This window comes from Trachinotus anak, unplaced genomic scaffold, assembly GCF_046630095.1.
Source record: "Trachinotus anak isolate AG129_WGS33_773 ecotype Australia unplaced genomic scaffold, CSIRO_AGI_Tana_v1 ptg000010l, whole genome shotgun sequence".
NCBI lineage: Eukaryota > Metazoa > Chordata > Actinopteri > Carangiformes > Carangidae > Trachinotus > Trachinotus anak.
Genome location: NW_027273861.1, coordinates 28422699 through 28439647, shown reverse-complemented (window position 1 = coordinate 28439647; position 16949 = coordinate 28422699). Strand labels below are relative to the sequence as shown.

Below are 16949 nucleotides of genomic sequence, written 5' to 3'. Positions count from 1 at the left end.
TTTCCAAGGTCTCAACTATAAACATACGTATTTCTTATAGGTTTTGAAGCTGAGTTTAAGCCTGACTGAATTGTAGCAATCATATATTTTTTGTTATGATAAGTTGCAAATCATCCAACCACAAAGATTCAGTCAGAGTTTGTTTGAGGACACAGTTTAAAATCTGGAGGAGCGCTCCAAAAATTGGGAAACTGTTATGGAAGAAAATTTTTCCCTCTTTTTTTTCTAGGATCTGGTGAATTGGACACTTGCTTGAAATGCATTTTTATTAATATACAAGTTTTTATTCTGTTACAGATAAAGGATATCATAGGAAATAAGGAGAATCTACTGGTTTTGGATTCAGAAATACATTAGCCTCTCCTTTATATTGAACTATTACATGAAAATGAAAATGTTTGCATGTCAGTGGTATAACATGGAAAGAAATGTGAAAAAAACAAAACTATCTTTAAAAAAAAATTGCATAAATGTCAGAGAGAAGTCCTTGTCGGTTTGTTGTTGATTTTAAAAGGAAAAGAAAAAGTTGTTGATCCCAGTTTTGGTGTGTTATTTCATCCAACAGCACAGCCAAAGGGACAGAGGGAATTCCACGTAGTCCATACATGAGTCTCCGTTGAGAACAAAATCTCTGATTTATAAAAAAAAAGAAGAAAAAGATCTTTGAGGAACTCGCCCTCCATTTCAGTCACAATCACAAATGTAAAACTATGCAGATATTCAGCTACAACATCCAGTCTAGATGTCTGTTTGTACAAAGAGTTCGTTGATGCTCAGGATGGGAAAAATAAGGCGACGTGGGGAAAATCCTGACACCACTCGGCGTCCTTCATTTTGCTTATAGGTGTAGTAGTGCTCCAGGAAGGAGAGGACACACGATCCAGGTTATGTGAGATGATGCTCATCCCAGTGACGGCGTCCGACTGCGGCAGCGAGGGTCCCCTCCCCTCCTGTGCGAGCCCCCCCGGCCTCCCCTCTGCTCAGTTGACCGTGGGCACCTGGTTCAAGCTGTATTCCTTGGCTTTGAGCCGCAGGTTGGCGATGCTGTTGGCCATGTTCATTCCCTGGGACGTGTTGGTGTTGGAGCAGGTGGGCGGGTAGGTGGCCATGGCGCTGAGAGACAAGAGGAGGAGACAAGAGGCGGAAAGGTCAAGTCACCGGTGGCTGACGGCGAGCTAAAGCTCAGCATGAGCTGCAGCTGTGGAAATATGTAAAGGAGCTGAAAAGGTTCCACTGATCATGTGTAGACATTTAAACTAAGTCTGACTTAAAGACTCAGAAAGCAGAAACTTAGCCAGTGTTTTTGCACCTTTAACTCGACTGTAACGTCACTGTTCTTCACAACCTGGAAGATTTGTGAATTACTGACATTTAACTGCACAGCCAGTGCTTAAAGCTTAGTATAAACCTGTTGTACCTGGTTTTATTCAGAACACCCCGCTGACTCAAGTCTTACCTGGCAAACAATTTCAAAAACGTCTCTTTTGTTGATTTACTCAACTTACTTTACTGGATAAAAAGAATATATTTCTTTTTAGTTTTTATCCAGCATCCTGGAGAAAACTATTCTTTTTGTCCAGTCTGCTTTGCTTTGGAATAACAATTCCTCCTTAAATCTGTTAATGGACAAGTGAAGTTTATACTTTGTTGACATTAATGACTCAGAAAGTCATTGTTATGCTACTGAGGAGCATCCATCTGTCTTTCTTGATATTTAGTCTTTCAAAACAGCCAATCCAAGAAGGCATTAAGTCTCAAAGTTAAGCTTTAATTAAGTAAAACAAACACAAGGGTCACAATTAAAATGTTTTAACATGTATCACTGGCCTATTTACTTTTTAACCTCAATGTCTCGACTTTGTTGCAGCTTTTTAAGCAGTTATGAAATTTGTTTCTGTTGTTGTCAAAGTGAAGTCCTCCTGTTTGTTCCTACAGATTGATGCACATCTATCTTTAGTGCTAACATGAAGCAATATGCACACACTGCCTTTTATCCTGCATGAACATGACACGATTTTAACATTAAAGGTCCCATATTTTACATTTTCCTGTGTTTTATCTAGTGTGTGTTTATAAGTGTTGATCTCCATCAGAAGATATATTTGTGGTTTTAAGAACCAAAAACCATCTCAGTGTAGTTTTACATCTCCTCTCTCAGGCTTCTCTCTGTGGTGCCCTAGTAACAACAGGTCAGTCAGCCAATCAGAGGAGCAGCTCAGAGCCTCTCCTCTGATTGGCTGACTGATTGAGCAGATTTCAGGTAAACACTCAGAGAAACCAAATCCTGCAAGGTAGGATGGTGGGTCCAGGTGGGCGGGGCTTGGGACATGGCTGAGAGCTGTGACTGCTTTGTTGTGACATCACAACATTCCAGAAGTAGATGTCTACCTTTATACAATATGGGACCTTTAAAAAAAAAACAAAAACAATGTTGTCATGTCTATGTAAGGAGACATCGCAGAGTGCCAGTTTTGTTTCATCTTTTTGTGCAGATTCAACTTGAAACACATTTGTAGTCACTTTTTTAGCCACTGAGACTGCACATGCATGCTTTTGAAAAATGTCTGAAATATGCAAACACACACACAGTTCTCCAGGAGGAGCTGAACTGAGGGCGACTGGACTTGGTTTTAGATACTTGAAGACTTCTTCAGGTACAGAACTGAAGAAGCCCCTTGCATAGGAGGTGAAACATCCTCAAGTCTCTACAACCAAGTCCAGTTCAACTCATCTTGGATGCAAAAACACGGCTAAGGCCCTTTGAAGACAACTACAACAAAAAAAAACCTCACTGTATTTAAATAAAAGTGCACAAATAACACAAAAACATTAAAAAGACACAATAAAAGTTCAAGTAATACGATCAGAAAGCACCTTTACAATTCTAAAAAGAAATCAAGTGGAAACAGTAAACACTGAAATGTGCAAAAAGCAGCGGTATGCTCCTTTAAAGACAATAAGAAAAGAACTAGATGTAGTAAAGTGAAAGCGTACTTGTTCTCTGAGGGCAGCATTTTCTGTGGTACTCGCACTGGCCCCCCCTCCGGCATCGGATACCAGCTTTAGGATAATATACAGTCAAGTGTTAGCACCACATAGCATAAGTCCTGCTTCACAGAAGATTTCCCTCACTGCCCTGCGTCCGGCCAAGAAAGGCTCTGAGAGAGTCTGAGCCGCGGCCACAGGGTTGGACATTTTATACTGAGTTTCATAAGGGAGGATTACTGTAAATCATGACCAATGTAACCAGAGTCACAAAAAATGTTGCCCGGTAGAGCGCTGTCTCTCTGAGCAGCGTTCATTATCTGGTGTAGAGTAGCAGGGAGGGGTCACAGGGGGTCAACAGTGGATTTAATACGGTTTGTTTTCACATTATCACCTCGTCAGGAGGGGCACGAGATCTGTCCGCGCCCCCGGTCACGCTGACAGAGGAGGGGGCGAGGGAAAGGGCTGTTTTGATTCAACACAATTAGTTTGGAGTTAGATTGTGTGTGTGCAAAGAGGAACCAGTGTGTATGCAGTATGGAAGAAGCAGAGTGTGGAGACAGAGGAGGAAACGGCAGAGAGATGCAGGTGGGTTTCAATCTGTCACTCAAGTATTTTACACTTACTTCAGTTCAATTTTCACTGTTTCAGTGACAAAAACTTAATTTTATTCTTTTAAATATATCAGTCAATGTTCTCATTTTAAAATAAAATGCTCATGATCAAATAATCAAATAATGCAGGGATCATTTCTTTAAAGATAAAACAAGTAGCAGCAGGAACAAATATGTAATTAACACAACTTCTCTGTAAAAGTCTGCATTTGCATATTAAATCTACTGTGGTTTCGAGTCCTCCTCTTTTCACATCTGTTTTTATTCCAGACGTCAAACCTTCTAATTACATTATAGTTGAAATTACAAGTAAATCCTGTGATGCTTCCATGCCGAGGACTGAGCGTGGGATTTAGTGTTTTGCAGCAGTTTGTGTTCAGACGTTAAATGTAGCATGAAGCTTTTGTTGTTGTAAAAGTTAAACAATTACTTTGTTTTTGTTAAATACATTCTGTTAGTTTAAAAAAAAGAAAATATATTTTTATAAAATCATATTAGAATATTCATAAAAATGTTTGCTGTTAAGATAAGACAAAAATAAAATTGTGAGATTGCACATAACTTCTTCACAGAGCATCTAAAGGTTTTTTTTTTTGCCAGACAACAGGACAATTTATCTTATAAATGTGAAAGTGAGCAGTGACTCCAGCTGTCAGATGTGTCGTGGAATAAAAAGAACAAAAGTGCTCTGAGCTGCAGTGGAGAAAGGCAGAAAGTCCCTTAAAGAAAAATCTGGCAAATTTTAGCTCATTACTCTGAGCATGTGTCTGGTTAGAGTCGGACCCTCAGAGAGAAAGTGAACTAACAGCCCCTGAGTGTACAGACTTCCAATACTTAAGCTGATCAGCAGCCTACATTTAGAAAAACTCACAGTTTCAGTGATCTTGATCTTAAAAAAAGGGCCTGGAAATTTGAAATAGTTTTAATTGTCAGGTCTGACTCAGCTTTTTAAAGGATCAGTCTGCATTCATTCAATATATTTCTTATTTTCAACAAATCTCATGAAAAGACCAAAACCAACAGTGGGTTAGTCCGTCTCTCAACACTTTCCTCCTCTGCTCCGAGCAGATTGGTTCCTACTGAAGATGTAAATCTCTGAAATCACCTCACAAAATTATAGTTTTTATTTTTTATTTTTTTTTAGAAAAGTGTCAGTAATTTCCTGAAACAGCAGCTCACTGTAGTTTTTAACAAACAAACAGGAGAAAACTGTGGATTTGGTTGGGGACTATTTTCAGTGGCGGATTCATCCACATTTGGTGCCGTAGGTGCAGTTGGAGGCATCAGTTGTTAGTTTGATTCTGAACATGAGATTTGTTCATAATAAGGAAAATGGAGAATATCAGCAGACGTGCGCAACACTTCCTCTCTCGCCGTCCTGGGCGCTCAGGGCGCCGTGTATGAATAAAGGTTGAGTGAAAGGATTTAGATCAGATGGTCGTCGTCACAGTGAGGTCTGACTCGGTCTGAGTCCAGGTGGATCAGAGGAGATGAAGACGGGCACAGAAGTGATGAGGAGTATGTGCAGGTAGAGGAAGAGGAGGAAATGAAACAATAACAGAGAGCGGTGCCAGGGTCTGTGTGTGTGTGTGTGTGTGTGTGTGTGTGTGTGTGTGTGTGTGTGTGTGTGTGTGTGTGTGCGCGTTACGGTGGTGTTAACACATGGTTCTTGTGGTCTCAGCTTGTGCTTTTTCAACTGGAGACACTTGAGTGATTTAATGTTCTGCCTCTTCCCTCTTTATTTTCTTCCTCCCCCTTTTTCTGTCCACTTGTTCTTTCTTTCTTCTTTCTTTCTTTCTTTCTTTCTTTCTTTCTTTCTTTCTGTATTCCCTTTACTATTTAGTTCTCACTATCTTTTCTTTCGTCTTTCCTTCCTTCTTATTGTCCGATGTTTCTTTACTCTTTTCCTGTCCTCTTTCCTCAGTCCTTTATTCATCCTTCTTCTTCTTCTGTCTTCAATAAAATAAAAACTGGGCATTCGAGGATTTTACCCAAACTGTAAACTTTACTGAAGTACTCTGAGTTCCTCCTCCATCACTGTGCTGCAGATCACCAGTGTTGTGTTGTGTGTTAATGAAAAGTGAACGTGAGGTTATTTGGGTGATGGTGGGTGAGGGCGGACTCTACCTGTAGGGGGCGGCGCTGCCCCAGGACAGGTAGTCATTAGGGCGTGGTGCAGGGCGCGGTACAATCGGCTGCTCCACCGCCGTCACGTCCCCTGAGTAAGATTTGAGGAGCGAGGCGTTCTTGCTGGCCAGCATGGCGCGCTCGTTCCTGCGGAACTTAGCTCTTCGGTTCTGAAACCAAACCTGGAACCAAGGAGAAAACACCAGGATGAACCATGTCTCATCACCAGCACCTCAAAGTCACTTTTCTCATCCATTTTAACCTCTGCAGCGTTGGAGACAAAGAAACCAAAAATGCTTGGACAACTGATGCTCAGGACATCTAGAATATTTACATTTGATAGAAATAGAAAAAACAGCCCAGTGTCATCAGGAGTCACAGTTTCTACTGAATTCACATCCAGAGCTGTAAGACGTGTGTCCTGTGTGTGGAGAGTGAGGCTGTGGACGGGCGTGTCATCGATAATCAACATGCTGCAGACCTCGGATCAGCAAAACTGTTTGATCCTCAACACTCAACACAACGTGACAAAATAATCCCAGTTTAAAGGTCCAACACTGGAGCTTTCTCCTCGTCTCATGAAGACAGTGTGAGACAGCTGAAAGCTCTTGAGTGGACCTTGAGTTGAGCTGATTCTGTCACATATGGTCTTGCATGAACTTCCTGCTCACACACGCACACTGATAATTTAGGGTTTTATGACTTAACTTAAGGTCTGTTTTAAAGAACCTTTATTTACAAATTAAAAGAAATTTGATCCCTTAAATGTGGAGATTTAAGGTGGTCGGAGTGCTTCTTTTTTCTTTTCTGACTAATTCAGATCCAACTTTGTGTTATTATTGTGTAGTTCTGCTGCTGAATCCTCTGATCATTTGACTTTTGCACTGAGGCAAATTTTGTTTCGATCTGGTTTTGTTAATTACAATAATCAAAATGCATCTCAACTTGTCAGAGTTGTTTTTCATGATGTGGCGTAAGATATTTACACTGCAGTGTGGGGAACTCCAGCACTCTTCCTCTGTGGTGCTGTTGTGTGCGTCCAGCAGTTTCTGTTTGTTGTGCATTTGTCAGAGAATATTAAAGAAATTCTTAATGTGGTGATAATTATCAGTTTATTTCCAAGTGGTCCATTAAGCAAAACTACCCTCTACGTGATAGTACATAAAATAATAATGATATTGGTGATTGTGATGTCGCCCACCCCCAGCTCGGAGGCGTCCTGTTCGTCACATAGAGGAACAGAGGCCATAAAAACCGTTTAAACATTAGTGTTTTTTTTCTAAATGATTCTCTACCACTCATTAGTCCCACCCCCACCCCCACCCCCACCCCCACCCTTTCCCCTTGGGGGGTGCTAATGTGAAATCAAATCCATTATTAGAAACCGTGAGCGCTCCTCAGAGAGGCGCGCTGTCCGCTGACGCACAGCCTCAGGAATGGGCCCAAAGTCTCTTTTATCAAAGCATTTCTGCGTTGCTCTCTGCTACACATTAATCACAGATGTGCTGCCTCTCTCCCTCCAACATCACCATTTCCTCTTTCCCCTCGCTCTCTGCCCACAGAACAAATACTTTCACTGTGTCGACTGAGGAGAGGGCAGAAAAATTTACAACAAAAAAGGCCACTATAGACACACAATAGGTATTTATCTGCAGGGGATGCACTGATGTGTCATACATACATAATTCATATCAGAAGAACTGTGATTTAAACTGATTTAAATCAGTCACTGCTGCAACCTTTCTTTTGATTCTTAGTTGACAAGATTTTTTTCTAGTTTCAGTTTTTATCCGGAGCAACCAGGACCTGCTGAGGGACCAGGAGTGACATGTTTGTTCCTCCTGGTTTTACACTAAATCTCTGGTTACCTGGTTAATTCTCCTTAGACAGCGTCTCTGTTCAGCTGGTATAATCCAGATGAGACAAATTCTGAGTACATGAAAATCCAGATACACAAACTGCCTCCACTTGCTCCTGTGTTTGTTTCCTGTCCTGAGTTTGGTCTGTCAGGCTACAAGCTCATAGCTGTTCTGATTTAAAAAACTACTCGCAAAAATCAGTACAGGCATATTTTCTGATGCTGAACAAACCTGAAGAAGCCACAGTCGAAACGTGTGTTCCCTCTCAATAAAAGTCACAGTGACATCATCTCAGCGTGCAGCGTTAACTTTGAGTTGTTGCTGCGACCAACCAGCAGCTGATCGCTGGTACAGGCCCTGCACCCGGAGGTTGGATCGCATTTATATTTTGATATGTAGGAGACAATATGTTGTTGTGTTTACGTGGTCGGGGGGAGCATTTAATATTCAGAAAATTCTCACTACATTAACTTTTCTGACAACTTTCTTTGTGAAAAAAGTTTGGTAGCTAAAGTAATATTGCAGTTTTAATCTTTTTTAAGTTTAAATAATTTTGATGTGTTTTATTTATTTTTTATTTTTTTTGTATTTATTTCATTTTATTTATAGTTAAAGCCTAAATGCTCTGGGGATAAGTAGCATTCATTTGCGTGTGTGTGTGTCTGTGTGTGTGAATGAAACCAAACCCACACCCACAGCTCACTAAGAAATATTCTGGTTGCATTAAAAATGTAAAATCCACATCGTATGTTGTTTGTCTGACTTCGTCCCTCGTTCATTTGGCCACTTCCCTCATCATCATCCTCATCATCATCATCATCCTCATATTTAGCTCCTGCTGTGCTGCAGCCTCATGTGCTGCACACTTGCAGTTTATCACTGATCTGTAAACCACTGTGGAAATTAGACGTCATTACATCCACTTTTCTGATCAGATCCAGTCCTCTGGGGACTTTACAAACTGCTCACAGACTCTGTCAGTAAACTAATTATTCATGTGAGTGTGATATAAAGTGTCTGACAAGTTCTTATCAGTCCAATTATGAACCGGCATAATATAAAATCTAAACATGCTAATAGCCCCCGATAACTACGAGCCATTAAACGGGATGATTGTCTAAATCTGTTGGTGTAAGGGTGTAAGAGCAAACAGATGATGTGGGGAGGTGGAGAGAGTGGGCGCCCTGCTGTTTGTCCTGTTTGTGTGTCTGCACGTCCTCCTGTTTCTCATAACACGTCCGTCCAGTGACAGCTCGTTCCTGCTGCCCTCTGCCCATTATGCAAACAAAACATTTCATGAATCATTTAATAACTGCTGTCTGAGTCACGAGGACCCCCGGGGTTCCTTAAACAGGCCCCGCAGGGCAGCAGGACCTTAAAGAACCGTTTTTGTGTCTGCGTTTATAAAAATCTGCTTATTTTTGTGTCCCTACAGTAAAAAGAGGTTCACCGTGAACCCACAGGCCTCTTCCTGCTGCACGACCGTGCCAACTTTGCAATCTGGTGAGTTTCACCGCTTCTTCTTCTTTGATCAAAAGTTGGACATGTCTGATAAATCACTGCTGCGGCAGGAAAACCTTCACACAAAACCTGTTATTTCGTAAAGGAAGATGCTGTGTCAAAATAAAAGTCTCAGGATTTGGATTATATGAGAATGCCTCTCGTGGTTGGCAGGAAATGTCACATGGGAGGGACAGATTTTTTTTAGGCAGCTGTGACATCTCTGTTTCGTACCTGGACTCTGGCCTCGGTGAGGTTGACCCGGCGGGCGAGGTCCTCCCGCACGAAGGCGTCGGGGTAGTGTGTCCTCTCAAACACTCTCTCCAGAGCCTGGAGCTGGCTGCTGTTGAAGGTGGTCCTGTTCCTGCGCTGCTTCCTCTTCTTCTTCTCCTCCGTGTTCATCTGTTCATCTACAGAAGAAGAAGAAGAAGATGTATAATCCTGTGACTTAATAAGGTTGGATGGGGGTGCAGATAACTACAGGTATTTTCTTTTAGAAATAAAGCAAATAAGATGTTTAAAGCACTGTGTGCGACCACATCAAATTTGAATAATAAATATAATTCATACCTGCATTCAAACAACAACGACAACTGTTGCTGCTGCTGCTGCAACAGAGCTTTAAAACATGCGACACTGATGTTGATCCGTTTTCATTTCTCATGTCGTTGTCGTTGTTTCACTATTTAAAAATCTGCAGAGCTGGTTTTGCTACAGCAGGCTGAGTGCTTCTTATTGAAACACGGCTCGCACATTAATAATTGTGCTAAGGGGGCAGGTCTTCACCAGTGTTACGTTACATTCATTTTGCAGATGCTTTCGCCCACAGCATGCATACACAAAGACTGGGGAGCTGGGGAACCCTGCCCTCCCACCTGACCTGCAGCTACTGCCCGGTACTTTTATTTTGATAAGTGACAACAGAGAAAATCTTTCTGCTTCTGCATAAATGACAGTGTTATGATTTCTACATGAGCAGAGGATCTGAACTGTTTCTGATCACCTGAAGACAACATAGCAGCTTTAACGCTGTGCGCACACCTCTACCTACACAACTAACGCTAAGAAAGCTTTAACCTGCATGTGGATGTGAACATGCATCAGAATAGATAAAGAGACGAGCATCGCTGAGGCCGAGCAGCTCAGACGTGCACAGCGTAAACTACAACGTCAACATTTTGAACCAGGTTGGAGACTTTTGTTGTCATCCTCCCTCTCTCTCCTCACAGTTCCTGTCTGCCTCTCCACCCTCTAGGATCAGTTAAAGGCAAATCATGATACACATTCCATACAAAAAGAAAACAGTGGAAAACGTCCTCTCTCAAAAGGCCCATTCACCCAGATTAGAGGAGATACAGTGTGTGTGCTGCTAACACGTTGGAAAAAAGTGGCATTACAATAATTCAGCAGTGGCGTCTTTTTCCAAAAACAATTTCCCCGTTCCTCTGGCACTGAGCCTCCTGTGGACTGTCACCGTAACGGAGAGGAAAAAGATGCTGCTGCTCCATTTTTAAAATGTTATTCTTTAACTCTGTGAGCACCAACAAACCAAACTCCATGAAGTGAAGGCCGAGATCTCAGAGGCCGATAAATGAAACCAAAACAGAGCAGCAAGTTTAAAACATGAACTGACCCTTAAAAAAAAGAAAGTAAAAAATCGTGAATTTGCAGCATAAACAAACCACTTGCTCCCACAGGCTGACTAACAAACAAACAGACAAACGCACAAGTGAACAAGCAAACTAACAGACTCCTCCTTGGCAAAGAGAAATAAATATATAATCCAGCTCCGACTGCAGGCGACAGGGTCAGAGCTGCTGACGCAAAATGACTCTTTCATACAGGGAAAAAGAGGGATGTGCTCGTCAGCGCACCTAATCATACACACACACACGTATACAATCTCTAGCTACACACACACACACACACGTATACAATCTCTAGCTACACACACACACACACACACAAGCAGAGAAGAGGAGAAGTCACTCAGTAGATTCACACTTACGTTCTGTGGTTCTTAACTTTTGGGGAGACGTTCCCTCAGCTCAGAGACAAACACTGTACTTTAGACTCCACCTCAGTTTATCTGACATCTGGAGTTATCAGCTAACATCTGGAGTTATGAGATTCTGATTCTGAATTCAGCCTGAGATTAATTCATCATCTGTTGGGTAAAAACCTCACATCTCCAAAATGTCAGCTATTTGAAAAATCTGCCTTAATTCCTTTCAGCTCAAGACAAAATCAATGTTGGACCATTACAGTTCATTTAGAAACACTAATAAAATTTAAGTATTTGTTCGACTAAAGTGTTTTTTCTTATCTTATTTGTATCCAGTAAAGTTATTGATGATGAGCATTAAAAACTCTCATTAGAGAAGCTGTAACATTAATATTGAGTTAAAGACAGAAGAGAATTGAAATGTTTTAATGTCACACGTTTCTTCTCGGATGAATGTGATCCAAATGAATTTATCTGCAGTTTGAGTGTGTGTTATGGCGTCAGTGTGGGTCCGTGTGTGTGTGTGATTTTTTTTTACAGTATAATTTGGATGTTGTGGAGTGAAGGCAGTGAACGTTTCAGATTGGTTGAGTGTGAATATTTCCACAACATGTTGAAACGGCTGATTCCTTCTTCATTAAAAATGAAAAAGAAAGTAGTTTCATTGCCATATTGATATTTTTGCTTTTAGCTTTCAATCATACTTCATGGTTGGAGTTTGTTCCGCAAATCTAAAGAGTTTTAGATTTAAAAAAAAAAAAAAGACGCACAAGAAAATCCCCCAAAAACTGGATATAAAAGGTTAATGTCAAGTGAAAAACATTGTATCTCCAACCATAGGAGCTTTTCATTATCATTTCCCATTTGTTGGATTTTCATTTTAGCTTGAGATAAAATTTCAAGCATATTTTTCATCAGAGATCACAGTAGAGACCTGACATGAAATAAAGAGGGATAAAGTTTGACCGAGATCTCAGGCCAAACTCAAGCACGTCAGTAAATATGTGGCCGACTGTACATCCTGCCTCAGAGACGCTCTCAAGTAAAATTAGAATATAGACACTTTTATGGTATTAAAGATTAAACTTTCTACACTAACACACACCTCGTTCAGCATCACACACACTGACTGTCATGTGTCATCGCTGAGTCTGTTTGTTCCGTTGTCATGTCTCAGCCAATCAGGAGACAAGTTTGGAGGAAAGGAAATGTAAACTGGATGGTTCCCAGCGTTTTGTCCTGTGACCCAGTGAAACAGAGCAATATCTACTGACGACCACGAACATTAGTTTAGGTTTGTTTTTGAGCAATATGAGCAAATGGTGATTTTAATTTGAAGGGTTTTTACAGGCCTGTCAGGAAAATGGATTTCTCCAGAAAAAAAAGGCAAAAAGTCAAAAATAATGAGCAGAATTTGGTGCAAAATGTTTCTTGCACTTATATGAATTTAATCAGATTTGTTTCAGGACCCACTGGAGAATCCAGAGCCACAAGGTCGGAAACCAGTGGACTCGAGTTTTGATGTAAATCGTGATGATGTGGAAACGATATTCTAATAACCTGAAGGAAAAAAAAGTGAAATGATCTATATCAAGATTTTTAAAAATGCAAATAAAAGTAAAAGTCTTATATTTGAAATTGTAAATATCTTGGACCTTAACAGATTTTTTTTCCTTTCTTTTCTCCTGCGTTTATTTTTATTTTGTTCTGTATATTTTGTCTTGTTTTGAAAATCAATAAATACTTTCGGGCTAAACGACAAGATAAACAGAAACTTTAACTTCTTCACAACCCAGTTAATCATCATGTGACCTCTCAGATTTATCTCACGTGCCCTGTGTGGGGGGCCTGAACCCCCCAGGGCTGAAAACCAACAGATTAAACTTTCTGTCTTCATCATATGTTTTTACAAGTAACACGTTTTAACAAGGAATCTGCAGAGTAATCAGTGGCTGAGCTGTCACAGAGCTGGAGCAGTAGTTTGGTCAATGTGGCATTTTCTTGTATATTTTACAGACTAACCTTCAGTATGTGTCAATCACTGCTTTATATGATTTTAAAAAATACGTAGATTTTATTTATAAATGTGTTAGACAGGCCTACAGTACATTCATTTTGCCTAAAAAATAAAACAAACCTTCTGAAATGTGTTTGAGATTAAAAAAAAATAAACTAAACTAAACCTAAAATTCTCTGAGTTTGTGAGTGAAGCTGAGCTGAGGCCACTTCACACAAAGACGAGGTGTTTTTAAATCTATCACGGATGCAGGTTTATGAGGAAACTCTTGAACCAGCTGGGACATATTTCAGCACCAAAACTGTCTCATGTGCCTCTGGTTTCCACATCGTGTCCTCCCGGTTTGACTCTAGTCCGCAGTGAACCAGCAGCTCGGCGCTTCGTCACGGTCCGGGCCTGAGCGGAGGAAGCGCGGAGCTGCCGCCGCGCCGGACGCACTCAGCTCCGGCTGCAGACGCTGGTGGCGGCCGCTCAGGCCTAACCGGCCACCGCGCACTGCCCCCCCCCCCCCCGGCCCAAAAATAAAACCCCAACAACAACAGACGTTTTACAGGCTGCAGGTTAAAATGAAAATCATGACGCGCGTCATTAGTGCGCGGCTGTGGCGTTACTACCGGAAAAAAGCGCGACAACGAAACGAAGCGGAGACACATGTGACAACACACGACAGCCACAGGAAGTCCGCTCTGAACAGATCAGAAAATACACTCTCCCGGTGAAAATGTCTGAGTGATGAAATCAGTTAGACACGTCACATGTCACAATCAAAGCACTGAATATATTTCAGAGGGTGTTTCAATATTTTAGGGAATTTTCGTTGTATCAAAGAAATATTTAAAATAGGCTCTTATATCTTTTAATGTATTATTTGTATTGTTTTAAAGTGAAAATGTGGAGCTGTCGGTCTGAGAACTGAGCATGAAATGTGCAGATACTTTAGTTTTTATAGAAAACTACATTTAAAAGAAATATTAAAGAATTTATTTTAAAAAAAACTGTAGCTTCAAATTAGATTGATTTATTTTTTTGTGAAGCCATTTTTTCTTGCACTTTATTCCAAGTGGATAAAAATATTATATATATATATATATATATATATATATATATATATATATATATATATATATATAGATAGATAGATATAGATATAGATATATGTGTCTATCGTTTTTGCCGGGGTCAGACCTGGACCCTCCGGACTGTGTTTGTTTGAGCGGCGGTTTGGCCTCGGAAAGCTTTTAATGACTGAGCCCGCGGGTGACGTTTAAAACAGCAAATCAAAGCCATTCCCGCCACCTTCATCATCATCATCATCATCATCATCATCGTCGTCGTCGCCGTCGTCCTCACCCTGCAGCTCCAAGTGTGGCCAACACGTGTGATTAGACTGATCTCATTAGCAGCAATCAGTGAAAGTCAATTAGTCCTCCTGCCAGAGGTAATTAAGGAGAGGGGCTGTTATTGATCCTTAAAACAATAAAACAGATTTTTTCACAATAAAATGTCGTTTTACATCTAGTTTATAGACCAAGAGCCTGTGAGAATATCTTTGTGTGACAGATAGTGTTTTTTTCCATAGCCTGCATTAGAAATGTCCTACAATGTTCACTCCAACTGTTGCCTTCACGTTTCAGTCAGCAAATCGGAAAAATAAAACTCTTTTAGTGTAATTAGGAGCCAGCGCTTTGCCGTGATTTCAGTCTTGAACCCGGAACAGCCCGGTCAGGACGTCAAAACCCCAGATCACCGCCGGAGTTTCTCCCCATCAACCAGCATTTGCTTCCTGAAGCCGCCTGATCAGTTCCGCCTGCTGCTTTTCTAAAGGTCGCCCCCCCAGGACAAGAGCTGGGGAGACGCTGTTATTTGATTCCTTAATTGTTGGCGCGAAGACACGCGCGGTAATTATGACAAATGATTAGGCTCCGATATTCTGAGTGTTTGACAGGCCGAAAAGAACCGGGAATGAACGACGTGACCCGACCACTTCCTCCCGCACATTCCTCACACCCGCCGCTCCGATTTTTGAGCCTTTAAAAAAAACAACAATAACACTGATTAAAGCCTGTGAGGCTCCTGTCAGGCTCTGAGGGGGGGGGGGGGGGGCGTTTATTGACTCTCTCAGCTGTGCGCAGGGGAGCCAGCGGCTCTGACGGAGGTGCTGTGGTCAACCTCCGCGCACAGAACTGGACAGTTGACCTCAATAAGCCTGATGTGCAGCGGCCGCCACACGAGCCCCCAACCCCGGTCACACTGGCCTCATTTACGCGCGCACACACCGTGGTTGAAAAACTGGCTTTTCTCGTGATTTACTCATAAATTACTGCAGATATTATCAAGTCATCTCTCAAGGTTTTTCAAAATAAAAATTTCCGGCCTATTTTTTTGATCCTTAAAAAAAAAAAGTTCTAAAAAAAAAAAAAGTGGCCTCATCTGGGTCAACAGCCATGAGAGAGAGATTTATTACCGCGGGAGGTTCCTTCACTGACCACGTCCACCAACATCACCATACCTCACTGACATCAAAGTGTTAATGGTAAATTAATGGCCGTTTTGAGGGGGGGGCCGTCGGGGATGATGCATTGCCAACACTCCCTGAAGGATCCGTGCGCGCCGCACAGCTCCATTCATGCGCCCTGCCCGCGGACACGCGCCGGGACATGATGGAAATAAATGAGTTTGTCTCATCAGAGCCGCTTTCCAGAGCCGGGGCCTGAGAACCGCGGAGGGATTTTAAGATTCGAGCCTCAGGTTTACAGTCCCGGCCCGGGCTCAGGCTCCCGCCGGTCTGCCTTTAACTTACTCTCCTGCTGGGTCGTGTCGCTCCCGCTGGTCAGCCCCGGGGACTCCAGCATACTCCTCCCCGCCTCCCCGACACTCTCGTCCGCCTGGGTGCCGACCATTTCCCCGGCCTCTTCCAGATCCAACAGGTGGCTGACCGAGAAGTTCTTCTTTGCCTGCAAGTTGTCCAGGTTAGACGTGATCGGACTCTCCAGGCGGTTTGATATCGTCGCTTGCCTGTCCATTACATGTGCATAGCTAGAAGTCATGACGCAAGTGGGGAACAGCGGGAAAAACGGAGCGGTGAGTAGAAGAGAAGAAAGAATTACAAGCGAGCAGAGTAGATCCGTGCATGCAGGACGCACAGGCAGCGGCGTCCGGGAACCAGCCGAGAGACTCGGGTCTTCCGAGCAGAAGGTGGGTCTGTTCAAATCCCGAGCAGCCGCGCAGGGCGCACTCACTTCAGCAAAGTTTCTCCTCGCCTGCTTTTCCCCGAACAAACCGCTACAGCCAATCCATGGAGAGCAGCGCGTCAGCGGCAAACACCAAGAAGCGGCTCGGTTTCTCCCGCGACTTTGTCAGAGAAGTCCCCCAAAGAAGAAGATGAAGAAAAAGAAGACGACGAAGAAGAAGAGCTCTCTTCCCACTCTGGTTGAGTCACATCCGAGCAGGAAGAGCTGCTGCTGCTGCTGCTGCTGCTGATGATGACGACCAGATGCGCAAGGCTCCGTGTGTGCGCAGCGCCTGCTCAGCGGCAGCTAGGAGCGAGGAGGCAGGACGTTCCTGCCGCGCCTCCAGGCTGCAGACTCTCTCTCCCTCTCTCTCCCTCTCTCTCTCTCCCTCTCTCTCTCCCTCTCTCTCCCCTCTGTCTCTCTCTCTCTCTCTCTCTCTCTTTTGAAGAAACTTTGCGGCCCCTGCGAGGGCGGACACACACTCTTACACACACTCTTAATAGGAGCCCCGTAATTACGTGGCAATGCCTTTATGCTGTGTCTGACGTTTCACAGGCCCCCACGGCGAGCCGCCCCCACCCCCACCCCCACCCCCTCCTCCTCCCTCACCCC

At 42.7% G+C, this 16949-nt stretch overlaps 1 protein-coding gene across 4 annotated transcripts; it reads right to left on the bottom strand.

Annotated features, from left to right (window-relative positions):
* Positions 1 to 252: 252 nt before the first annotated feature.
* Positions 253 to 16627, bottom strand: prrx1b (paired related homeobox 1b). 4 transcript variants are annotated; one of them, XM_071486583.1, is made up of 5 exons: positions 15908 to 16620; positions 9320 to 9495; positions 5727 to 5908; positions 2995 to 3060; positions 253 to 1113 (listed from the first exon to the last, which is right to left on the bottom strand). In XM_071486583.1, the coding sequence occupies exons 1-5, from the start codon at positions 16152 to 16154 to the stop codon at positions 981 to 983; spliced, it is 804 nt and encodes a 267-aa protein (XP_071342684.1). In that variant the 5' UTR covers positions 16155 to 16620; the 3' UTR covers positions 253 to 980. The 4 variants fall into 4 exon arrangements, with proteins under 4 accessions (XP_071342684.1, XP_071342685.1, XP_071342687.1 ...); XM_071486586.1 differs by having other exon boundaries at positions 916 to 1115; positions 3001 to 3060; positions 15908 to 16300; XM_071486585.1 differs by lacking the exon at positions 253 to 1113 and adding an exon at positions 1751 to 2406.
* Between the last annotated feature and the right edge of the window lie 322 nt (positions 16628 to 16949).